General features: G+C 39.1%; 1 protein-coding gene across 2 annotated transcripts in view; it reads left to right on the plus strand.

Annotated features, from left to right (window-relative positions):
* The window catches only part of LOC111585036 (ankyrin repeat and BTB/POZ domain-containing protein 3-A), a 263,417-nt gene that overhangs the window by 198,166 nt on the left and 37,882 nt on the right, over positions 1–27,369 (plus strand). For both annotated transcript variants that reach the window (XM_055006435.1, XM_055006436.1), the window contains exons 3-4: positions 12,162–12,369; positions 24,852–25,004. In XM_055006435.1, coding sequence (XP_054862410.1) covers positions 12,162–12,369; positions 24,852–25,004 — 361 coding nt within the window. The remainder of the gene's footprint in view (positions 1–12,161; positions 12,370–24,851; positions 25,005–27,369) is intronic.

The following is a 27,369-nucleotide window of genomic DNA, read 5'->3' on the forward strand; positions in this document are numbered from 1 at the left end:
TTAACAGTCATCATTCTAGAAGTAGACAGCTGCAGCACACGGGGGATTCTGTTCACGCCTTAATGACCAGAAAGAAGTAATTATGATTGTCTCTGCAGCACCAGCACTATTAAATATGATGCAGAAACACAGCCGATACAACTACTTCACTTTCCTAAATAGAGATTTCATCATATTTTGCAGCATGTTGCATCATGGCATCCTCATTTTCAGTCAAAATCACCTCCAGAGAGAATCACCCTGGACATTTGACCCTTGCTGACTCTGCTGCTCTATAAATGGACATACATATAGATATGTATGAGAAAACAAAGATCTGCCTGGCTTTTTATGATGGTTATTTGTTATTTACAGCTAAATATTTGAATATTTCATTGATTCTGTACCCCGTCGTCAGTTGGTCCTGCAGTCAAACAGATGGTGTCATGCTACTGCTGCCTTCAAGTGTTCCTTTAAAGTAGCTGCCTCCAGATAAACTGTGTCTTTTGGTGCAGTGGCTGGATAGAAACTGCACATTAGGTGTGTTTTAATTTGCTTACAAAAACAGTTACGGTATCTGCCAGACTCCGTAACATCTAGGGGTGCGTGAACTGATTTTTAACATCTAGGGGGCAGAAGAACTTCAACACTGTGAGGGATACAGTGAGTCTGCATCATCCCCAGAATGACTGTTTAATCATTTCTGACTACAAACCATGGACTGATGGATCCTTCTGCTCTACTTTGTGTGGCAGTGCTGCTACTTGCGGCTTAATAGTTTCTTGTGTAACGCAGAGGTTTAAAGACATCTTACACACTCAGAAATTATATTCTATATATTATTATTAAATTTTTTTGAATATGGACCTTTCAGAAAATCCTCCTCAATATGCACAATTTGAGTAAGTGACTGTAAATCCTTGAAGTTTTAAGCTATGGCTAGCCTGTACACACAGTTGAAATGCCAGTTTAGCCCTCACCCTGACACTTCAAAAAGACATAGCTCTACTTCTGTAGCTAGTCAGCGAGTGGCAGACATTAATAACCCTACAAAGCTTGGCTGCTGCTACCCCTACTACCCCTTCTAGCTACTTTTGTCTACATCTAAAGTTAGAGCAGTCTTGTGCATTTTTGGTTTTTTTAGAAGTACCTCAATCAGATCATGGCATATTATCTTGAGAGGTGAGTTTCTTCGCTAGCTTATTGCTAACTTGTAACCTCATAAATACCCTAAACATCCTTTTAAGCCATCAGTGCCTCACTAAAAACAGAGTTCACCAAAACCTAAACAACAATCTACAATAGGTTAAAATGACATGCAGAAATATGTACAAATATTCATTAATAACTTTTCCATCCAAAGAGTTAGAGTTGCTTCCATGTGGTTGCCAAAGCAATCTGACAATATGCGCGACAATTAAACATAATAAAGTTGTCCACGCTGCTATTGGCCTTCTTAAATTGTTCAGTGTTGGTTTGGATTATGCTGTTACTGCTAAGTGTTCAGCCATTTGCTCCTTGAGGGTATTAAAGATTGATTATTAGTTAGGGCTGGACCCGAATAGCCCAATATTCAGTCGTGACAATGGTATCCGGATATTTATTTTGAGATCCGCCATAATATTTTCAGCAGCAGTTCAGGGCAGGATAATATCTTGAATAACGAGTGCTGTACTGCTGCCTGGTGCTTCAAAATGAATGAATCACTGTGTTGCTTTTCTAGCAGGGCACTATATTTTTTCTCTTTTCGGTATTTTTTTTTCAGTCCCACTTTTGCAGTTTCTACCCTGCTGCTTTTCCATGTTGTGGTCTTTTCACAAACAGTGTGTCGTATCAGGCTGAGTGTGTAAAAAGACAGATTAGACAATGGATCACTAATCCTCTCGTGACTATCCCTTCACATTTTCCCTCTGTGGAGCATCTGTGACTAAAGAAACAACACATCTGAATACATTTTTGCCCTTTTGTTTGGTTCGTCTTTGTTTCATCACAGGGTCACAGGTCCGCTGGCCCAGCAGGGAAGCTCCTATTACTCCAGATGGCCATTCAGCCTGTGATTGCATCCCAGCCAGGTTACAATGGAAGTGTGATTTTTGATTATTAAACCACCCCACTGAGAGCATTAACACATCTAAAAAGCAGCCATTGTACTGCACTTGTAAACAGATCCGCTGTCTATTCAAATACAGGCGGTTATCGGTGACCTTCCCTCATGTGTCCCATATTAAACGTGTCTGCCGATGATTAATTTCCACTTGAGCACTGCTGGTAAAAGTATCTGCTAGTTCTGTGTTGATGATGACATGTCCTGTAATTGACTGTGATTAATAGTTGCCATGGAATTGCTAATGTGCCCCTAAGGCAGAGCTCTGAGCTGGTCGTATTACCAAGTGATGATTAAATGTCCTCGCTGTGGCCTCCAGGGAGCTGTAGGCCATGACAGTGTGTCAGAGGACGCTGAAGGAATCTTCTCTCGGTCCTCCATTAGAGAGCACAACAGCCGTCTCGTCGTCATAATCTTGGGTCAGATTCGATAAGAAGTTGGCTCACGTCACTTTGTCTGCTTGAATTAGAACTTGCTTACTGATAAATTATTTAATTAGAGCGACTGAGTTCAAACACTTAACTCACATTAGGTCAAGTGTGTGTTCAATTAGCTGCGCTGCCTGTCTGAATTTACTATATTGTTGCGGTTATTTCTGACTGCTTTCATAGTTACTACTGTCAGAGTTCTCATAAACCGACTTCACACTTCCTGCTCAGCACCAAACAGCGGACACACAAACTTAGCTACCAGCTAATGTGCAGAGTGGAGCCTTTAGCAGCCTAAAAGCCAGATATTCCCTTTGGGAGCTGGTGGAGACCAAAACTGGAGCTAAAATGAAGCACCATCCCAAATAAATAATACTGACAAACTTGGACTGACAAACTTAGCTACCAGCTAGTGAGCAGAGTGGAGCCTTTAGCAGCTAAAAAGCCAGTTATTCCCTTCGGGAGCTGGAGGAGACCAAAACTGGAGCTAAAATGAAGCACCATCCCATTTAAATAATACTGACAAACTTAGCTACTAGCCAGGGAGCATAGCGGAGCCTTAAGCAGCTAAAAAGCCAAATATTCCCTTCAGGAGCTGGAGGAGACCAAAACTGGAGCTAAGCTGGAGTTAAAATGAAGCACCATTCCAAATAAATAATACTGACAAACTTAGACCGACAAACTTAGCTACTAGCTAGGGAGTATAGTGGAGCCTTTAGCAGCTAAAAAGCCAGATATTCCCTTCAGGAGCTGGAGGAGACCAAAACTGAGGCTAAAATGAAGCTGCATTCCAAATAGGTAGTACTGACAAACTTAGCTACTGGCTAGTGAATATAGTGGAGCCTTTAGCAGCTACAAAGCCAGATATTCCCTTTAGGAGCTGGAGGAGACCAAAACTGGAGCTAAAATGAGGCACCATTTCAAATGAACAATAATGTAAGAATGTGATGTAAAAAGGGATTCTGAAGTTTCCAATGCTCCTAAATGCCCCCAGAGTAGCCCTGTGAAAACATCAAACCCCAAACTTGCATTTGTTACGTGGTACTTCCACTTTGGCATCATTTTTTAGCCGCTTGCAAATGACGCATTTCAGGCTGGTGTATGCTGTTGGAAAGAAAACTTCCCTTGGCATCAACTTTGGACATTACATGTTTGCAGAAAAAGCTCAAAAATAAAATCAGATATTCCCTTCAGGAGGTGGTGGAGGCCAAAACTGGCACTAAAATTAACCACCACGCCAAATGAACAATCATGTCTTTTGGACGCATCAACTCAAAAAGGGAATGTGTTGTTTCCACTGCCCCCAAATTCCCTCAAACTTTACCAATAGCGTCTTGTATATGACTTCTGCCTTGCAACTAACTTTATTTAATCTGTAACCTCTGCTTGCTAATTACCTCAGCACCTCTTGTGATGTAGAAACCTCACGCCCCCAGTTTCATGCGGTGTTTTTGAATCAGATAAAAGCAGCGTTTCATTCAAATTTGAAGACCACAGTCAAAGGATTATTTCCACATGTAGCAAAAACATGATGTAGCACTCCAGTATGCTGTTCCCCACTTGTTTTTTTGAGTCTGTTGAAAGATATAATGACACCAAAGGCAGCCATGCATCTCATCCATCTCATTATCATTAAATTTTTTTTGCTTTTTTGATGGATTTAAGCGTGTTCCCTCCCAGAAGGGCATCCATGCTGAGTAGCTACAGGGGATGAGTCTCCTGAATTTGCACTCAAAATACTATCAGAAGTCCCATTAATAATTTCCACAGCATCCTCCCCAAAAAAGAGGGAGAGAAACCAGCAAGTCTACTAAATTTGCAAAGAAAACTCACATGCATAATGTCCACTAATTTATACCAGGGAAAGCACTAAAAGGCAGGTAAAAACTTAAGAATACCTGCTACAGCACCAAGTATATGCTGGACGGGATGCAATTTATGGGCAGATTCACAAAAATTATGCTTTTCTTGCAGATGAGGATCTTTACAGTGAGATTGTGCTCTGTACTGACTTAGGAATGCACAAATTACCCCACACTGAGGTAACTTTGTGTTTGACTCATGAAAAATTCAGACTTTGTGAAGTAAAGGTATGTTTGTCACAGAGGATGCTCAAGCATGTTTTCATTACTAGCCCTGTTATATATATATATATATATATATATATATATATATATATATATATATATATATATATATATATATATATATATATATATATAAAAATAAACCAAATATAGATTTTTTTTTAAAAAAACTAAAAATATAAATAATAATAATAATAATAATAATAATAATAATAATAATAATAATAATAATAATAACACTAACAATAATAATAATAATGTATACACCCAAATATAGAAGAAAAAATGAAACTGATGTATTTCTGCAACATTGGGTTTTACAGGGTTAACAGGGAATATTCATCTTCGTTTTTAGTAGAAGGCAGCCAGAACATTTAAACTTCACTCAAAAAGGCATCTGTGAAATATGCTGATGTACTTACTAATAGTTTTTGCCTTAAAGAGGCAAAATATGATCCCAGATCATTACTTTAGAAAGAATATTACTGAACTCACACTGCATTTAGTTTTAAAAATCCTTGTGGGTTTTTTGCTCATAACATATGCTGAGTAAGAATAACTTACCAAAGTTAAATTACATAAAAGTTAACTGTTCCGGGTCCAATACCTCAACCTCTACCCCTGTGACTTTCCGTTATTGGGAACATTATTACACCGTGCTTCATTATATCTGATGAAAAAGGACTGCAAAGTGAAATATTTTGGAAAAGCTATCTTAACCTTGGCAGAGAAGAAGAATCTGGCCGTGAAAGTTGACTTTAAAAAGCTTCATTTGCTGAGTTGTAGAAAGTGCAGTTCAGGTGAAACGGCTTCACTTTGTCAGTCTGCACACTTCGATGGCTGCAGGTCTTCATTAGTTTGGAATAAAGAAGCTTTGCTGAAGTTCCTGAGATGTTTGAACTCAGAGGAGAATAGATTTTTTGGCATCATTTTTTTCGCCCTGGGAGCATGTGTATGCTGTTGGAGAGAAAAAGTCCCTTCGGCGTGGACTTTGGGCTTTACAAATTTGCAGAATTTTTACTAAAAGAAACTCCAAACAGAATATGGACGCCTCATAGAAGACTCTGCGTTGACCTAAATGCTAACCCTAGCATGCTAACATATAATAAGCTTAACATGCTGATGTTTAGCACATATGATGTCTCTGTTTAGTGTGATAGCAACCAGCTATTTAGAAATAAACACAAAGTACAGCTGGGATTAGCTTTACTTTAGCCAAAATGAAGGATGAATTGAAATTTTGACCCAACTGGGGCCACATTGAGTCCAATTTGATCTCAAGTAGGCCGGACCAGTAAAATTACAACATAATAACCGATAAATAACCACAACTCTAAATTTTTCCTTTGTTTTACTGCAGAAAAATCCATTCTGACAATGTTCACATTTAAGGAATTATCTTTTTACAAAACATCATGAACAACCTGAAATTTCTTAAGCAAAATAAGTGAAATTTCAACAACATTCTGCCTCAGTTTATAATTTTCACATTACAACTTCCAGATCACAGTTTATCTACCAAACATTTAGCCACAGGCATCTTACTTTATGATCAAAACGACAAAAGTCTGACAAAAAAGACAAAAAAACCCAAGAAGAATGGGACAAAATATTACAAAAATGAGACGCAAAATGACAAAAGCAAGAAACAAAATGACAAAAAATGAGACAAACGACATGCAGCAAGACAAAAAAGAGACAAAAAATTAGACAATAAGATTACAAAGAAACAAAAAAATAGACAAGACAAAAAATTAAACAAATGACACAAACGAGTATGACAACTTACAGATCACAGAGGTTCGACAAAGAAACAAAACATTTAGTCACAGGTATGTGGAACTGAACAATCTAGGATTTTACACTTTGTCAAGATCTAGAAATTATTTTAAATTCCCATTAATTTCCACATCTATGTAGTAATGATGATGAAGTTGTCCCCCTGCCTTGTACATGTAGGAAATTACTCCACAAAAATGCACAAAAGTTGTGGCAGTGCATCAACACTAGGGTTCAATGAAACCAAACTCTGTCGTACTGAAGCTGCTGACTAACATTATACTGCACAATGTTCGGTGTCTTTAAATAATTTCACAGGAAGTATTCATTTTAACCTCTGAAATTTTTACACTTTGCAAAGTCTGAAGTGCCAAACATGCGGCCCGCGGGCCAAAACCAGCCCTCCAGAGCGTCCAATCTGGCCCTCAGGACGACTTTGTTAAGTTTAAAAATGACAGCGAAGACATTAACTGCAAACTGTAAATTAATAAAACTGTAAATTTAAAATAATTTCCTGACCTTAACAAGTTGTTTTGATCATAAAGTAAAATACTAGATTGCTCATTGTTCTTTTGTCATTTCGTGTCTCGTTTTTGTAATATTTTGTCTTGTTTTTGTTGTTTTATTGTCTTTTTTTTGTCTGACTTTTGTGGTTTGTCTCATGTATTTGTTGTTTTGTTTCTGGTTTTTGTCGTTTTGCATTTCCTTTTTGATTTGCTTGTGTTTTATGGTCTTATTTTTGCCATTTTGTGTTTAGCTTTATTTGTTATTTTGTGCATCGTTTTTGTTGTTTTTTTTGTCTCGCTTATGTTGTTTGTCCATTTTTTTGTCGCTTTGTAATTTTCTTGTCAAATTTTTTGTTGAATTTTTGTTTTGTTTCATGTCGTTTGTCACATTTTTTGTCATTTTTTTTTCTCATTTTCATCATTTTGTGTCTCGTTTTTGTAATAGTTCGTCTTGTTTTTGGTGGGGTTTTTTTGTCTTTTTTTGTCATTTTGATCATGAAGTAAAATACTATATTGTTCAGTTCCAGATACTTGTAATTAAAATATGGAGTTGTGGTTATTTACATGTTATTATGCTGTGATTTTACTGGTCCAGCCCACTTTAGATCAAACTGGGCTGAATGTGGAACTGAACTAAGATGACTTCGACACCCTTATCTTAGTCTCTGGCCCATGATTTGTGACTAAGATTCCACTTCACAACCTGACCTGAGGAAAGTAAAAAATCAGTATAGTGCATAAATAATAACAGAAAACAGTCATGACTTGCAGTTCTATAGCAGCTGCAGGTATATTTATGATACAGAATTAGATTCTCTGAAAGTTCTACACCCTGTTGTGCAGACTATATTTGCTCAGTAGCGTTTAGCTCGAACCTCAAGCAGGCGGAGTAAAGTGAGCATAAAGAAGCTTTCCACTCCAGGTGCTCAGTAGCTCCCCATGCTGCTCAGTGTGTGTTTACGCTGTGCGCTACTGGCCTGAATATTAAGAGGAGAAATGAGACATTAATAAACATTAGCGAGATAAAACAAAAATGCATTTAGAGTACAAAATACCGCAGTCTCAATGGGAAATAATACGAGCAGCCCATAAAACAGACAACAGATAACCGCTAACTCTAAGAACTGACAACGTTCTCCTGGGGTTTGCGGAGCTCAAAAACAGAACTATAAAACCACACCGCATCCATAAATAACAGACCACATGTCGTTTTTCTTTTACCACAACTAACATTAGAGGCAGGCACCGTGCAAACAGTCAAACCACCGCTGTCCCTCTGTAGCTGATAATCAAACCTGATTTGCCTTCATTAATTATTCCTGTGACTTTGGTTTTGTCAGCAGGACAACATTTGTTCATATCTCCGTTGCTGTAATTATCTATGCAACGCTCCTTTGGGGTTCAGGCTTCATCTCATTTGAACTAATCATAGGATGCAGCTTCGCGTCTTCCTTTCTCCTAGCCAAGTGTTTGCCTCTTGGAAGGACTTATTACAGAGCACAACTTTGTTCCTTTTTCCTTGAGAAAAAACAAGGGAAGCAGCATGGAGCGAAAACTTCCTGCTGTCACGAAATAACACAATAAATTCTGTCACATAACAGCTACAAAACACTGAACTGCCTACTACTGCCTATTACAGTCAGTTAATGGAAGCCAGTTTAAGGGCTTTTACATGGCTAATAATTTTCATGTAACCAGTCATTAACCCTCATGTTGTCCTACGGGTCAAAATTAACCTGGTTTAAAGTTTGAAAATGTGGAAAAAATTTATATATATGTATATTTTCACAGTGAAACTTCTGATGTCCACAATTTCAACATTTTTTGGGAAATCTTTGAACATTTTTTGTTGGAAAAAAATGTTAAAAATGTTTCTTAAGAACATTCACAAAAAAATCAACCAAAATCCAGCGAATTTCGCTGGATTTTAGCTTCTAGGAGCTTCTAAGTTCAGACTCATCCTTTGCTAGACAGCAACAGCGTGGAACCCTTTTCTTTCATCTTTATGTGAATTTTCAGACTTTTCAGCAGCATCTTCATCATGTCAAGAAACCGCTGCTTAGATAAACACTTCCTGTGCTACTGGAATGGTTCCAAAATAAAAGCCCATAACATTTAAAAAAAAAAAATACACCTTCAAAATAAAAGCATGGAGGGAACAGTTATTTTAGCACTAGCAAAACAAAGGCTTGCCAAAAGTGATGAACTGATCAACAGACTTTTATAAGAGTAATTTACACGCAATTCTGTATCCATGCATAACATGCACATGCATAACACATGCCTGTGCTCAGCGCAAGGTCATTTTTTAATAAAGATTTCATCCGTCGGAAATGATGCATCAACTGAGCAGCCTTGGCGGAGGACTGCGCTCTCTGAGGGCTTTTCTAGTTATATCATCTTTTATATATTTATATATATATTTATTATATTTATTTCATCTTATAGTATATTACACCCAGTTGCTAGCCTACGCAGAAGTTCTGAGAAAATAACTGAAATTCTTACCTTTGACAATGGGATGTGTGGCATCCATAATTTTTACATTGCTAAATAATTGTTTTATCAACTAAACATTTCAAATTTCTTGTAACTATGATTGCTAAAAGTCTTTCAAGTTGCAGTTTTCTTTTTCAGAATGAGACAAAGAAGCAGCTTTTTCATTTGCCAATGAGTTCCAAAACTGTTTCAAATCACTAACAGTGGTTGGATTTGTTTAGTTTTAAACACAAAGCCGTCTTCATTAAGTGTTGTTGGTTAAAAGGAACCGCCGCTGGTACTACTCTGATGTTCTGTTGGCCCATCCATCCACCCCAGCTTCATTGAACTGCGCCACACCAGTTGGAACACAGTCCCAGAATCAGAGCATGTCCTATTTGTTTTTAACTATTTATTGGTGTATTTCATTCTTTCTCAAACGTTTTTGAGGCTCCCTGGGGCCCAACTGCAAACTTTGCTGTGAGCAGCGAGCTCTGTTTGCGTCTGACTGCCTGTGAACTCTGTCAGGAGCCATTAGTTTGACAGATGAAGAACCTTCGGCTCAGACTCACCGTGTCACTCTGTCTAAGAAATGAGGTTTTAGGACAGACCGACTTTCCTCAGACTCGGTGTTTTTGAAATAAACAATCCAACTAGATCAGAAAACGAATGTGTGTGTGTGTGTGTGTGTGTGTGTGTGTGTGTGTGTGTGTGTGTGTGTGTGTGTGTGTGTGTGTGTGTGTGTGTGTGTGTGTGTGTGTGTGTGTGTGTGTGTGTGTGTGTGTGTGTGTTCGCTGTTGCACTGCAGCTCAAACCCACAAATTTTCACACATAATGTGATATTTGCATCCCACTTGAGACAGAGTGCGCTGTCTTAGCTCAGTGTCCATATTCCTCCATCCCGCTGTAACCTCCAGTGTTCCAGTAAACTGAGTAAATAATTAGATCAGTGGGGGTTCACATTTTTCTCAGAAATCAACCCTGCAGGCCCGACGCTGCAATATTTTCCCTCTCAGAGCAACGTCGTTATTCTTAAATGCATCACTAATGACCTCATTGATAAGCCGCTGAGAAGCAGTGTAAATCAGAGAATTATGACTCTCTAAATGTCAGCGCCGAATATCTGCCACTGTACTACAGATGTGTTGAGCAGAATCTGAAACTGACACCTCCTCTGGTGAGAAATTTCTGACTCATTCATTGAATTCTCCTGCTGTACCAAGACAGTTTGAAAAAGAAAATTAATTGACCGCATTTATCAAGGAAAATAGCCGATAATGTCCTCTATGCTGCCTAGAAATTAAGGTTGACTTAATCTCTGGGGCTTTTCTTGTCTTTATTGCACATAGATGCTCAGTTACAAGGCTTTTTATGCAACTCCTCAGAACCTTGGGAAAAATATTAAATGATTTTCTCATTCATGAATAAACTGAAATTAGGCTTTAGCCCTGCAGACTTGTAATCATCACAGCAGTTGCCGTGCGACTGTGTACAGGAAGAAACAGCAAGAATGAAGACATCATGTTTGATGTGTAAAAACAGAAAACACATCTTAAAACATTGTAGTAGAATGCCCTAAAAGAGGTTCTAAAGAGGTGGTTCTTGTGGTCAGAACTACAGTCATGGATGAAATTATTGGCACTCCTGGAATTTTTCCAGAAAATACACCATTTCTCCCAGAAATTGTTGTAATTACAAATGATTTTGGTATACATGTGTTTATTTCTTTGAAGTGCATTGGAAAAACACAAAAAAGCAGAAGAAAAAAGGCAAAATTAACATAATTTTACACAAAACTCAAAAAATGGGCCGGATAAAATTGTTCGCACCCTTTTAAAACTGTGGTTAAATCATTTTATTTCAAGCATGTGATGCTCGTTTAACCCTAACTCTTTCTACTTTTATTAAGGGCATTTTTGGTGGTCTCACTGTCCACTCTACCTCCAGCTGAGGTGGTTACGACTAAACTTCCATCCATCCATTCATTATCTATACACCGCTTAGTCCTCATTAGGGTCATGGGGGGCTGGAGTCTATCTCAGCTGACTTACGGTGAAGGCAGCAGACACCCTGGACAAGTCGCCAGTTGATCGCAGCGCTACATATACAGACAAACAGTCACACTCACATTCACACCTACGGGAAATTTAGAATTACCAGTTAACCTGAACATCTTTTTGAATGGTGGAAGGAAGCTGGAGAACCTGGAGAAAACCCACCAGACGCGAACCAGGGATGATCTAGCTACAAGGCAAAAGTGCCTCTGTCATTTTTACACTTTACCAAATCCTCCTACGGGCCGGATTGGACCCTCTGGAGGGCCGGTTTTGGCCTGCAAGCCGCGTGTTTGACACCCCTGGTCTAGATGGTCACATAAGGTAACAGTGAGACTTGAGGACAAAAACAGTATCTCATGATAAAATTAGGTGAGAATAAGAGCTCATACGCCTGAGTGCTTTGCTGAGAGAGGTATGATGTGCCTAAGATTCATTTCAAGGCAGCAGTTTCCCACTCAAGACTGTGTGGGCATATGTCTATGACTGTTTGCTGAATCAGAGGGTGTGTGAATGAACGAGTGCATCTCTACTTCATCACAGAAGTGCTGTGAGTACTCACATGTCAGAGGAGTGTTGTAGGAGAAGGGTTTGTGCGTAGGACTTTGTTGTCAGCATAGTACTCAGTGTTGTTATTTCATTTTTAATGAATTTCTGTTTGTGTCTTTTGTTCTAGTACTGTTTCTGTGTCACATCATGCTGGTAAAATACAAGTATGGTTCTCATATGTTGACGTTCCCCTCCAGGTGATTTGGTGTCCCGGGCCATGCACCACCTCCAGCCGCTGCACATCAAGAACCCCAGCAACGGGACTCCGGTCCACCAGAAGACCAACACCACAGTGCACTGGGAGCCCGAGGCCCTCTACACCCTGTGTTACTTCATGCACTGCCCACAGATGGAGTGGGAGAACCCCAACGTCGAGCCCTCCAAAGTCACCCTACAGACCGAGAGGTGAGTCCAGCAGTAGAATCAGAGAATCAAACCTTTGGTCCGGTGACCTTTTTCTGAATCCAGGTGAGGATCAAGAGACTGTCTAGTGAAGTCTGAATTCTGTGCTCCCAGTGGAAAATTTAACAATTGTTGGCATTTTCAAATTGCTAGCAAGGAAAAAAGGAGTGATAATACACAAAGCTTGTTGTTTTACATTGTTGTAGTGCATTCAGATCAGGTCACTACCTTCAGTTGTGCTTACTGAGGGCTTTCCACTGAAGGAACTTGGGTTTAGGTGCAATGTGGTACAAATGTTTACAGAAATGGTCTCATATTTGGCCTTTCAGTCTTTCTGTTTCAGTTACAATATAGAATCCAACAGCATTAACCACCACCGTATTGTTCTTTTGCAATGACAGTAAGTCCATTCCCATTCACAACATTCAGTCTTCATGTGCCAAAACAGCTACAAATGAGGTACTGGACGTTACTGCTGTTCTATGTAGGAAATAGAACATTAGAGGGTATGTTTTGTTGGCTAATATATGAAATTTTACATTGTTGATGGCGATATTAGAGAGAAGACAGCTACTTAGGGAAGACATTGATGAAAAACATGGTGCTATTTGTCCTCTACATATTGAACAAAGCATATGTGTCCTTTCCAAGTACAAGCAACCCACCAGCAGTTTTTCATGGACTCTCAAATGTATCTGTCTTGGAGTAGTTTCTTTTTCTGTTCTGAAAATGGCCCTAAAAGAGGTTCTGAAGAGGTGGTTCTTGTGGTAAGAACATGCATAAAGCTTCTTATAGGGAAAACTCTCGAGTTTTGAGTATGTCAAGAACAGCAGGTTATTATTTTCCATTGAAGGGGGTAGATACCTAAAGCAGGGTTAAAAAGAAAGCCTTGGAGATTCTGGACTCAAATAAACCAACCTAGATAGAATTACAATGCAGGAATTACACAGAGACCATCTCAGAGGTAATCAAGTTATTTGGTTTTAACATCAGTAGCTCTAACCCAGTTTAATGCTTGGACTCATCACAAATGAGATGATCTACCTTCACCAAGATCAAAACTACACAAAACAACATGAGAGCTTTAGTTTAACTCAGAGTTGAGTCATTAATGTCCAGGTTTATCCTGAAAAAGTTGCTTATAAATAGCTAACAAGGGTTAATGTGAGTGGTAAGTGGAACTTTTTAAAGGATTTCTCACATTTGAGTACAAGTGATGACAGTTAATGGAAAAACATCCCAAGGTTCATGATAATTACATCTTTGAAACTTCTGTTTTTCTTCGATTTTCAGTGTCCTGTGATTACCCCATTTACACTGCTAACAAAGCGAAAGTGCGCCTTTTATTTCTGTTCTCCAATATTATCTCCAATAGCATTCATGCAGACACACATGCAGCACTGTATGCACTGTGTTATTTCCTGGACTACACTCTGTGAAGCACGTAGCTATAGATCCAAGGAGAGTAATAGCTGTCTAAAGGCAAAAGAAAGCATAATTACTCAGAACTTTTAGAATGGAACAGGTCTTGGTGAGCACTTTTCAATTTGTGACACAGTAAAAAGACCAAAAATGTTCCATTTGACCACAGTTCCTTTATTACCATTCACTTCATTCACTTAACTGCATTGTACTCTGTGAACGTCAGGTTTAAATCAAGCTGTGAGGTGATTTCTGTCACAGCAGATTTTAGTGCACGGGCGTGAAACTCATTTTAGTTCAGGTTCCGCATTCAGCCCAACTTGATCTCCAGTGGGCCGGACCAGTAAAATCACAGCATAGTAACCAATAAATAACAACAACTCCAAATGTTTCCTTTGTTTTAGTGCAAAAATGTTCACATTTAAGGAATTATCTTATTACAAAACATCATGAACAACCTGAAATTTCTTAAGAAAAATAAGTTCAATTTCAACAACATTATGCATCAATTTATCATTTATACATTACAACTTCCATATCACAGAGTGTCTACAAAGACACAAAACATTTAGTCTCAGATATCTGGAACTGAAAGACATAATATTTTACTTTACGCTCAAAATAGCAAAAGCCAGATGAATAACAACAAAAACAAGACAAAATATTACAAAAATGAGACCCAAAATGACAAAAACGAGACACAAAATGACAAAAGAATGAGACATACGCCACGAAACAAAGCAAAAAAGAGACAAAGTATTTGACAAAAAAAGTAACAAAGTGACCAAAAAATGGACAAATGACGAAAACAAGACCAAAACATTGCACAAATGGCACAAACGAGACCAAAAATGACAAAAGCGAGAAACAAAATGACAAAAAAGTAGACAAGAGACACAAGCGAGACAAAAAGGAAACGCAAAAACAACAAACAAAATGACTAACATGAGACGAATGACAAAAGTCAGACTAAAAAACAACAAAAACAAGACAAAATATTGCAAAAATGAGACAAAAAACACAAAATGACAAAAACGATGCTCAAAACAATGAATAAAGCAAAACACAAAATGAGAAAAATAAGAAAAACATGAAACAAACGACAAAAATCAGACAAAAACAGGACAAAAAAACCAACAAAAACAAGACAAAATATTACAAAAAATGAGACAAAATAACAAGAGAACAATGAGCAATGTAGTATTTTACTTTATGATCAAAACAACTTTTAGAAATGATTTTAAATTTATAGTTTTACTAATTTACAATCTGCAGTTAATGTCTTCTCTGTAATTTTTACACTTTGAGGGCCGGATTGGACCCTCTGGAGGACCGTTTTTGGCCCGCAGGCCGCATGTTAGACACCCCTGTCTTAGCACAAACATTTCTACTTTCTTGCACAAGTTTTTCGCCCCACCAGCGTTCTCGTGAGCAGCTGCGTGGGCTGGCCAGCGCTGACACTGCCCCAGACATGGGACAGATTGATGGGAACCAGGGGCACTTCACTTGGATGGACAGATGGACAGATATTCCAACATCTTCCCTCCACTGTAAAGAGATAAAACTCCATCTCGACGACCCAGGGGAGCGCGAGGAATGTCAGGCAGAGTGACATGTCAGCAGGCTCTCAGTTCCCCGGAGAGAAAATTCTCTGTTTAGCATTCTGCTGAAAGGTTGAAGACGAGTAGGAAGGGGCCGAGCAACACAGCGGGACGGGGTGGAGACAGAATATGATTAAACAGGATCAAATAATCTGTGAGGGTTTTGTGGAACTTCACGCAGGTCTCTGTGAGGTCTAAATTACTGGGATGATTGTCACACCTGGGCTTTGAACATCTACATGACTGGAATTGAGCTTGAGAAGAAGAAAAGGAGTTTACTGCTGTTACAAGTTTTGTCGGAAAGATAGAGGATTCAGAGGAAGCTCCAATAGCAAAAGAGCTGCTTTTTTTATGTGACGATCAGCGTATGTTTGTCTGTGAATCTGTCTGTCTGTCTGTCTGTCTGTCTGTCTGTGTGCAACATTACTCTAAAACGGATTAACGGATTTGGATGAAACTTTCAGGGAAGGTCATAAATGACACAAGGACCACCTCATTAGATTTTGACAGTGATGCGGCTTGTAGTCTGGATCCACGGATTTGTTAAGAATTTCCCATTGTGAGATAGCAGCCGGCACGGTGTCACTGTAACCATGACAACAAGTGCACGCTGCATCAGCTGCCTGCTGATGATTACAAAATTGCAATCCTACTACTGACTTACCGGGAAATGAGACAAGAAACAATTGATTAAATTGTGGGGGTGTTTCTGAGTTCTCCTTCCATCCTTACGTGAATTTTCGGACTTTTCAGCGGCGTCTTCCTCGTGTCAAGAGACCGCTTCTTAGATAAACACTTCCTTTGCCACGGGAATGGTTAGGTCTGTAGTTCTACTAGGGTTAGGTCTGTAGTTCTATTAGGGTTAGGTCTGTAGTTCTACTAGGGTTAGGTCTGTAGTTCTATTAGGGTTAGGTCTGTAGTTCTATTAGGGTTAGGTATGTAGTTCTATTATGTTTAGGTCTGTAGTTCTATTAGGGTTAGGTCTGTAGTTCTACTAGGGTTAGGTCTGTAGTTCTACTAGGGTTAGGTCTGTAGTTCTACTAGGGTTAGGTCTGTAGTTCTATTAGGGTTAGGTCTGTAGTTCTATTAGGGTTAGGTATGTAGTTCTATTATGTTTAGGTCTGTAGTTCTATTAGGGTTAGGTCTGTAGTTCTACTAGGGTTAGGTCTGTAGTTCTATTAGGGTTAGGTCTGTAGTTCTATTAGGGTTAGGTATGTAGTTCTATTATGTTTAGGTCTGTAGTTCTATTAGGGTTAGGTCTGTAGTTCTACTAGGGTTAGGTCTGTAGTTCTACTAGGGTTAGGTCTGTAGTTCTACTAGGGTTAGGTCTGTAGTTCTACTAGGGTTAGGTCTGTAGTTCTATTAGGGTTAGGTCTGTAGTTCTATTAGGGTTAGGTATGTAGTTCTATTATGTTTGTGTCTGTAGTTCTATTAGGGTTAGGTCTGTAGTTCTACTAGGGTTAGGTCTGTAGTTCTACTAGGGTTAGGTCTGTAGTTCTACTAAGGTTAGGTCTGTAGTTCTACTAGGGTTAGGTCTGTAGTTCTACTAGGGTTAGGTCTGTAGTTCTACTAGGGTTAGGTCTGTAGTTCTATTAGGGTTAGGTCTGTAGTTCTACTAGGGTTAGGTCTGTAGTTCTATTAGGGTTAGGTCTGTAGTTCTACTAGGGTTAGGTCTGTAGTTCTATTGGGGTTAGGTCTGTAGTTCTACTAGGGTTAGGTCTGTAGTTCTACTAGGGTTAGGTCTGTAGTTTGGTGCCAAAAGTATAAGCCTATAACATTAAAAAAAGTATGCCTTCAAAATAAAAGCAAGAATGGGACGTTTTTTTTAACACTAGAACTACAAAGCCTTGCAAAATGTGATGAACTGATCAATAGACCTTTAGAAGAGTAATTTACACATATTTAGGTCACACAATTCAGTATCCGTACATAACGTACACATGCATAACACACGCCTGTGCTCAGGTCATTTCCTTTGTGGGTACATTTATATTAAATGGCCACATTCTATGTTGCCGTGATTTCTGATCATCAGTAATAACAATAATAATAAAATATACTGCATTTCTGACATATGTTGGAATGGACAGCCTTGGTGGAGTACTGCGCTCTCTCAGTGCTTTTCTTGTTACTTTTTGCTGCAGGCCTGCTGTCTGTATCGATGGATGGCACCACCCTCAGTGTTTTCATTCCAGACTGGGCCTCCCTCTTTTTCAAACCTTCAACTGTAAATATGTCTTGAGGGAAGCAGCCATCAGTTTAAGTGTGAGCTCTGACAACAGGGAGGAGGTCTCAGTTGACACATTGATCATCCAGCTGCTAAACAGAAGCCTCGCCTTTTTGAAAACTCTCGCCAGAGTTCAGATTCCTGGCAGCATGTAGGTATAAAGACAAGGATAGCTTTGGTTGTGGAATGAGAAGCTGATGCACACGAAATATAGACTAGTCAAACATGGTGTGTCAATATCCAAAAGCTGCTATCTTGATTAAACATGTCCTTACAGCAAATTTACAGAAAGACCTGGCAGCTGCACACACAGTAAACATCACAGTCCCAAATGGCTTCTCCCAGCTGGGGATAGGGTTCTGTTCGAAATGTTTTTTTTAGGAAATTATGGTAGCCAGAGGGCCATGAGGGAGAAATGCTCTAAAAGACCTTTACTGATGGATTTGTAATACGATTTAGCTGACTATAATATGAAATCAACTCGTTTAATTTAATGTTTGAAGGTTTTGTAATGCACATCTGAGACTAGTTCATGGGTTTAAAAGCCTTAGAGGAAAATAGTCTGTTTCATTATCATCTAAACTGGGATCTGGTGAGTCAGAATTACTCCCGAAAATCTATATTTGTTGTTAGAAGTATCCTGAATGGCTGAGTTCATAAAAAGGGCATAGTCATGAAGGGCGGGTACAAAATGAAACTTACTGTCTGCCTAATAAGAATCTTGTGAAATAAAAACTGAAAGTGTGTTTTATCTACCAGTTTCATGCTTTAAGGATAAGGAAACTGTAAAAAGCACACACAAGTCATTTCCCAAGGTTGCTGTTTGTCATTAGTTCACTAATGTAGAGAAAAAGAGCGTTTTATGAGCCTGAGAGGGTAATTATTACAGATGAGTAGGATTTACTTTGGACTCATGAAAATCATGTAGATCTATGAAGTTTATCCGGTGGACTCTTTTTGCTGCTAAATCAGAATATTTTTATTATGAATGATGGCAAATAGAACCAGGATCTTGATGAGATGGTTAATCAGTTAGACGTGACAATAAATGTTTGATAGATGAGTATTTATGGAGGGAAATCTTAGATGTTTTAGCTGAAGTTTTAGGTCATGTCTGTTAAGAAGTTTACATTACAGCTAGTGCTGAAATCATACCATGGATGTTTTTAAATCGTAACAGATTTTGAAACCAAGTTGCATCAGAAACATAAGGAGGAACTTCGTACATTTTCTTCTGTAGTCTCCGCTGTGCACAACCTAAAAGATTTACAAAAGAATTGTGCATTACACACCACAATATCACACATTATCGTACCAGAGGGAGCAACCAGGAAACAAAACGTGTGATAACTGTAATCATATAGATTTGAACTAATATCAAACATGCTTGATGTAAGTCAGGGTGGTAAACAAAGCCGTTACGTGCATCACGATATCGATCAGTTCTTCAGAAAAGTCATGACTACCAATGACAGCAGAGGATTTTAAATAAAAGTACATTGTGCAACACAGCAAGGCTAGCATTCTCGCTTTAAAAATATTTTCCTCAGCGTTTACAGTAAGATGCAATCCAATTATATGTAATATGTATTTTACAAAGATGTTTTATTCTGAGGCCAGAAAGGCCCTCAGAGAGCTTTGACCTCTGCCAAGGGCAATGTTCTATCTCACAGCATTTATAGAATTTTAATGGTTATGTCTTTGGCCATGATGATTCATGATCCTGGTCCAAATAAACAAATTGACAAGAGCAATAAAAGCATTACTCATAATAGTAGTAATAATAATAGTAATGATAATATACCTCATGTTCCCTATGGGCAGGTAACTTCTAACTTATGATGGTCAATAATTGTGTTGCTAAAGTTAATGTTCAGAAAACTAAAAGGGAAAAATACAGAATTTGTTGAAAAAACAGGAACAACACACAGCAAAAAGTTGCATACTCAAAAACTTTACGAGGTACAGTTTATTCTCAACATAAAAACAGTAACATGATCACTGGTCATGTCTACCAACTTGCATTAGCTGCATTACAATACTTTTTACATCTTCAGTGTATTTCAAACTACTGCAAACCACGACTCATGTCTTTGTTCAATCCTGTTTTCATGCAGAGAAGACCAAATAAATGTGCATTAGCTTCAGCTCTGCTCTTCTGAAAAGGCTTTTCTTTTCTTTTTTGAAGAATCAAACCTTATTGGACATAAAGAAGTGGTTTTGGGTTTCTTCTGAGTGGTATTATCCTTGTTAAGTGGCAGCTGAATAGCATAAGAGCATTTTTTTCCCAGTTTTTCTGTCTAGGTTTTCTTCTAGGATTTCCTCCATTGGGTTCAGTGAGTGTCCACATTGTGGTGTGAAATTAACATGACTGAAAGGATATCCAAGAGCACCACCAACTCGCTCAGCACTTCACTTTCAGAGATTCTTTTGAAATGTCATTTTATGATATAATTCGCACCTTGGACTTATCATAAATACCTGACTTAATTTTCCCCAGAGTTTCTGGCAGTTAGAACCGTCAGTCAGCCGTAGTGGAGCGTGATGCTGATTTCTGGGACGATGCACTGCTTTGTAATCCAATCCTCTGAGGATGGAATAAGCCACTGCACTGCACAGCACAGCGGGACTGAGGCACTGAATCATAATATGGTTTTAGGGTGGTTTGCTGTGTGGTCCCTGGGCGCCTACTGTAGCTACTGTATATGTAAAGTGGAACATTTCCCAAACACATCACTCAGGCTTCATCTGAAAAGGCACTTATTGTAACTTTTACATTTTTAGAAACTACAAAGACAGACAAACAGGGTTATGTTAGACTAAAAAGTATGATCTTACAAGGAGTATTTCACTTTATGCTACAATAGAGCAGCAATGTTCTCCTTTAATTCCATATTTTCTAACTTTTTGTCCTGGCATTTGAGGACCCCAACTAGAGAAAATCGCCGTTTTTGCCTTGTTAGCATCTCCCTAAGGTGTTTTTTATTTGCTGGATGGCAGTCAACACCATGGCAGAGTATTTCCACCAAGAAACTGCAGTGTAACTTCAGACTTTCGGGGTTGCATACATACCAGATGTAAGGAACCAACCCTGCCAACATGCAGGATGAAGCTTTCTGTATCAGTATTCTTCTTCAGAATCTCAAACTCCAGCAAATAGCCAAAGGGTGGTTGAAGGAAGTGGCAGGGACCACATAGATCTGCATCTTCTGGAGAAAGAATGGTGTACAGATGCATCTAAGCCATTTTCAAGGAGGAGGGGAAGATTTTCATGCAAAACTGTACTAAAGTCTTTGATACAAAGCGTTGAGGTTTTCGAAGTAGAATCAATGACCAGAGAGGAACTTTAAGGCTGCTTTACATTCTTGTTCAGCTGCAAACATTAAAAAAACCAAACATTAAAAAGCCAATCAGAGACAACCAGCTCATGTAGCTAACATTACCTTAAATAACTATCTAGCTGTTAATTACAGTTCAAACTATGCAGTCGGACTATGGGCAGTTCTGTGTTGGCAAATGTGTCTCCATTTTGTGGTTTTGTGTCTTGTTTTTGTCATTTTATGTCTCGATTTTGTCGTTTTGTGTCTTGTTTTTGCCATTTTGTGTCTTGTTTTTGTCATTTCGTGTCTCGTTTTTGTCATTTCATGTCTCGTTTTTGTCATTTTGTGTCTCATTTTTGTCATTTTGTGTCTCTGTTTTTTCGTTTTGTGTCTCCGTTTTGGTGATTTTGTGTGTCGTTTTTGTCATTTTGTGTCAAGGAAGTGTTTTAATTCCAGATCACATGACCTGCTCCACATGATGTCATTTCCTCCTGAAGAAAAGACTGGCCAGACTCCAAGGCTTTCTGAGTTATTTACTATAAAGTAGTGTGTGAGTCAAGTGTGGATTTATGGCATGTCAACAGGTTTACTATAATATCTTTATAAATAACTTTCAATTTACTCAATTGTATTTATAATATTTAGAAGAATCCTTCTCTAAAAATGTCATGTGGTGTTTGGTTATAGGCGGCCATGTTGATTTTAGACCTGAAAACAGCAGAAATGTCAACTATGATACAAAAAGTCACACAATTATATATTGACCCAACAGTATTTCTTCCTGACAGAGTGGTTACAGATTTCATTGAAAACCTCAACCCTTGACCCCTACAGTGAGAAGATCTGCTGCCTCTGTTATGCTGTTTGGGCGTTTTGCTGTTATGGTTCACTTGTCCACTTAGAGCGAGGGTCCCAGCGAATCAATACAAAGCTGTTCTGAGTGATCACCTTTGTCCTGTAATGAAACCTTTCAATCTTGATGCTAGTGGTCTCTGAGAGTATAACAGTGCTCTCTCCATATGAGGGCTAACTGAGTGGTTTGAAGAGTAAAAAAGTGATGTGAATCATAAGCTATAGCCTTCACAGTCAGCAGATCTAAACCCAGTTGAACCTGTATTTGAGATTTTTTTAACCCAAGTGTTGTCCTCCATCTTAATGAAAGCACCAATTGAGAAAATATCTTGTGGAAGAGTGGTGTTCATGCTGTCAGTAGAGTCCTGAGACTTGAACCTGCTCTGTTAGCATGTGATGCTAACACACTTTGTTATGCTGTTTGTAATGTTAGCTTTCTCTTTTATTAATTTACTCAACCATCTGTGTGTTTTTTGAGAGATTATGAGTCATTACGAAGCCATAACTATTTAAATTTGGACAGGTTATTCATATCTAAACTGGCGTGACTCAGTAAACCTGACAAAATGAGGAAAATGTGTTTCATACAACACAACAACTCATTCTGATGGTGAAGCCGATGTAAAGAGGTTAAACATCTGATGAATGACTGACCTGAATTTGGCTGCTGTTGCACAGCGGGGGAAAGATAAATAGCGGACAAACTCCACATGAGTGTATGTGTGAAAGAGAAATTAAACTCACACACACACAAACATGCACACACTTGTCTGGGAAATAAATGATGAAATATGAACATGTCAGCCAGGCAAGTTCCATTACTGATTTTGATTAAAGAAGGTAATAACAGCATCTAAATCTCTTTCTGTTCTGGACTATCTGACTTATAAATTATCAAAATGGATTTGGTGTATCTGCCTTTTCAGATATCTGTAAGGTCATCTTTAATTAGAACGTTTGTGGCTATCGGTGTTGGACCTGAGTCTTTATTAAGTGATTCTATTTAAAGGGGGAATAAAGCGTTATAAAACCTGGCGATGTGGCGATTTTATCAGTTTGAAAAATTCATTTTGACACCCAAAGGTCATATTAAACATTTTGTTGTTTTTGTATGACCCGTCTGGTTGTTACATTTGTGTGTTCAAAGGGTGTTACCATGGGATTTATTTCATATTTTATATATTTCTGCTTGTGTTTCAGTGTGTTAAATTACAACATTTGTGACACGATTAATATGTCCAACTGAAACAAAATGTTTTTTTTGTCTGTTTTTTTAACGAAGCACTCATATTTGTGGTACATAGTTAAGAGCCTTCCATTGGATAATTACTGCAGTGATGAATGTGTTTCAGCTGCAACAACTTATTTAACTCTAGCTGATGCAGTGAGGAGCTTCTCATTTCTTTTCTTTCAGCGAACACAATGGAAGACATTTCCTGTTGTCATGGAAAGGATGTTAATCTGTCTCAGAAGGGTCAAATTATTGGCCTGCATCAAGCAAAGAAAACAACTAAGGAGTTTTCTGAAATACTCAGGTTAAGAACTGTCCCACACTTTATTAAAACCTGAAGGATAGTGGAGCGCCATCATCTTCAAGAAACAAATGTGGTCAGAACAAACTCTGAGATGATCGTAGGAAATCAACAGTAGAACTCACGACTGTTTAATAGTGAAAGTAAGAGCATTTCCACATGAAGGGAACTCAAAGGATTGGGACTAAACAGCTGTAGCTCTAAGAAAACCACTGATCAGTGAAGCTTAATGGAAAATAAGGCTTCAGTTTGTTAGGTAGCCTAAAGATTGGACTCTGGATCAGTGGAAGAAGGTCATGTGGTCTGATGAGTCCAGATTTACCCTGTTCCAGAGTGATGGGTGCAGTCGTTTAGGTTTGGTTTTGGTCCTGACTTTGTGCTGGTTTTTGACTTTTTTAGGACTGGTTTCAGATTGTATTCTGATTGGTTCTGAACAGTTTTTTTTGCACTGGTTTAGGTTTGATTTTGGTCCTGTTCTAGACCTTTTAAGCAGTGGTTTGAGACTGTCTTAGGCAGATCTTGGACTTTTGGTGCAGTTCCAGATTAAACTACATTTAAACTACATTTGCTGTCTTTCTCTCTCAGACTTGAATGAGTTAAATCGATAGTATAATGATACCGCCACCTCCATGCCTGATGGTAGGTGTAGTGCCCACAGGAGTCAAAGGTAAACCAGCAGACGGGGGCATCAGGGTAAGAAGAGGGTGGATGAAGTGATGAACTCATCATGGCTAGTGTCTACCAGCCTGTGGGGGTTATGGTTATGATCTGGGGTTGGTCAGGTTCAGCAGCGTTATGTTCCCAAAGAATGAAGTCAGCTGAAAAAGTGTGCAAATTGGAATAAAGGGAATGATACAGAAGAGTGTTGTCACAGTAACATGATTTGGTTACAGTTTGAGTCAAAATACCTCCTACAAGTGTCCCAAGAAAAGGTAGAACCAATGGAGGAATCTCATATCGTTCCCTCAGCTGCCTCAGTCTTCTTCTTTTAAATGTAGTGTTCCAGGATCATTTTCCAACGTGGGAAGCCAAAAAATGTCTGAGGCACTCCTGGAAAACATTTTCATTCAGCTCCACAGATGGAGAAAAGGAAATATGGACCACAACTTGTAACAGCTGGTGGATACGCTAAAGGTTTTGGAAAACTTGAACTGAAAAGATGCTGGAAATGCCTCCACAGGCTGGACCACAGAGCAGTGGAGCGGTGCAGTGCTTTTTAGGAGTTACAGATCACTAGTGACAGTAACAAAAACAATGCATGCGTGTAAATGGAGCTGCAAATGTCACTTTGGTCCAGGTAGATGCTGGTGTGCTGTCTAACCATCACATGTAACTGTAGCACAGGTTTGCATTTCCAAAGTTTGCCCACAGACCTGTTTCCTTCCTTTAAATACAAGACATTAACAGTATATTTAAACAACATGGCCCTGTTTTAGGCCTGAAAAGGATGGTGATTTCAGTTCCTTCTAACCTGACTTATCTAGAAGGTTAAACTTTAACATACTATTCTGTTTTCCGTTTCTGTTTCCAGGCCGTTCCTGGTGCTGCCTCCGCTGATGGAGTGGATCCGGGTGGCGGTCGCCCACACCGAACATCGACGAAGCTTCTCTGTGGACAGCGACGACGTGAGGCAGGCTGCCAGGCTGCTGCTGCCCGGTGTAGACTGTGAGCCGCGACAAATAAAGTAAGAATATAGCCTGTTTCAGACACACACTGTTTTCTGTTAAACTAACGGTATCTGAACGTGTTGACTTCATGTCTAAATCACCTCGGTCACCTTTACATAGAAGTTGATGATCTTACTGAGTCTGTCAGTTTCAAAACAGCACAAGTCTGAGTTGCATCTCGTGAACAGATAGCCACACAGAAGCAATGCTGGATACTTCAAGTTGTATAAAGCAATTGCACCAGTATTGGTCAAAAAACATCAGAAAGAGCAGAAGTCACAGTTTGAGTAAACTAGACATTTTCATCATTTTCTTTGCTCTACAATTTCAATGCAATTCAATTTAATTCAATTCAATCTTTTATTGTCATTGTCAATAAATCAATGAAATTTCGTTCAGAGCATGTCATACACTGCATAGCAATGATACAAAGTGCAAACACATCTATGACACACATGAAGCTACTCTGATGAAAACAGACTTTAAAGGTCAGATTAGTGACACTCACCAATAATAAATGTCATCTAGGATTTGACGAAACACTAACAGAAGCTGAAGTTTAATTTCTTGCTTCCAGCTGTTTGTAGGAGTCTTTCCTCTGAGTTTATTAAATACCTGCAGCATCAAATAGCAGCAGGAGGATCCATGTTAGCATCTCCAAAGTGAGAGTTGCCACATTTACACACAGAACAACAGCAGGAAGTTAAATAATGAGTTGTAAAATACCCCCAACATGGACACAGGATCAATAAAGGCTCTATCACCAGGTCACATTTTTCTTCACTTCAGACAAATGAGCTGTCACAGAAACGGGCTTTTATTACTTCTAACAAAGTATGCTACAGCCAGCAGCTAAGGTAACAGCAATATTTTCTCTGTATCACTCTAGGAAGTAGTTTTGGTCTGTATCGATTTACAGCCAACAGGTGTGAGTCCTGCCTCTTTCTGGAAGTGTCATGTCCCCATAACGTCTGAAACCGTAAAAGCTGTGAATCCATATGTTCACAGTCATTCAGATGTTCAATAAACTCTCACAACAACATCAAGCAACAGTGTGTAACCTGTAGATCTAACACTAACATGCATGTCCCCACTGCCATAGTAACAGGGCAGATGAAACAACAAAGCTCTCTAAATGTTACATGTAGTGTTCTTTATTGTGGGTTGTGGTTGGTCTTTGCTAAACTCGTGTAGAATCAGTCCCTCCATCAGAATGCTAGCAGTGCTTGTTGTAATAGGTCTGCCTCAGTCTGACATGGCAAACACAAGAGTGACTAATGGCAATTCGTCACGCCATATTTCAAAAGCGTGATCAGTGTGAGATCTCATCTGCTTTTGGCAGATGAGATTGCAGATAAAAGTGGCCAAAATTAGTTTCCTCCATAGGGTGGCTGGGCTCAGCCTGCCAGATAGAGCGAGCAGCTCAGAATAGAGTCACTTCCCCTTCGCACTGAGAGAAAGCAGCTGAGGTGGCTCTCACATCTGATTAGGATGCCTCCTGAGCGCCTTCCTTTGGAGGATGTCTGGGCACGTCCACCTGGGAGGAGACCCCAGGGTCGACCCAGAACTCTCTAGGGAGGGATTACACATCTTATCTGGATGGAGAGCACCTCAGATCCCCCAGGTGGAACTGGAGAACTGTGAGATGGACATCTGGAATGCCCCGCTTAGCCTGCAGCCACCAGCAGCGACCTCAGATAGGGGGATGGCTGTGGATGGATGGAGTCAGTGTTATTAGATTCTACTGGGCTCTCTCTGCTGTGATGAGTCATAGTGTTAGAAAATGAAAATGCATGCAGAGCTGTGATTTATCTTTTTAAAAATCATTTTTATTAAAATATAGAGCACAGAGACTAGATCACTAGTGGCACGACAGATGGGATGTAGGTTGGTATCTCAGACATTCATGATCATTTGTGGATGAATTCACATGACTTTTGTAGCACCAACAGCAGGTTGGTAGTTCTGGTTTTTAGTGAAATATCTCAACAACAATTAGATTAATCGTCATGATATTTGCTCCATCTATACATGGTGACTTTTCTTTTCAGGTCATCAAAACTACTTATTTTATGACCTGCAAATCTACAGCCATTCCCCTCATTATGTTTACTCCTCATTATCTAATGTTGGCATACACACACCCTAAACTAAGGTGGTAAACATATTATCTGCTGATCAAACATGTTTCTACTGGTTTTGACAGTGTGTTAGCATGCTGACATTAGCATTTAGCTCAGTATAGCCTCACTGAGCTGCTGAAAAGAATGCAGACTCACTGTGTCTAAATTTAAACACTTATTCATGAGTCTTGGCAGTGAGTAAATGAAGTGTGTTAGTCCCTCTTTCATGGACAGCACCAACCAATAAATCTTCTCTCTC

This window comes from Amphiprion ocellaris, chromosome 21, assembly GCF_022539595.1.
Source record: "Amphiprion ocellaris isolate individual 3 ecotype Okinawa chromosome 21, ASM2253959v1, whole genome shotgun sequence".
NCBI lineage: Eukaryota > Metazoa > Chordata > Actinopteri > Pomacentridae > Amphiprion > Amphiprion ocellaris.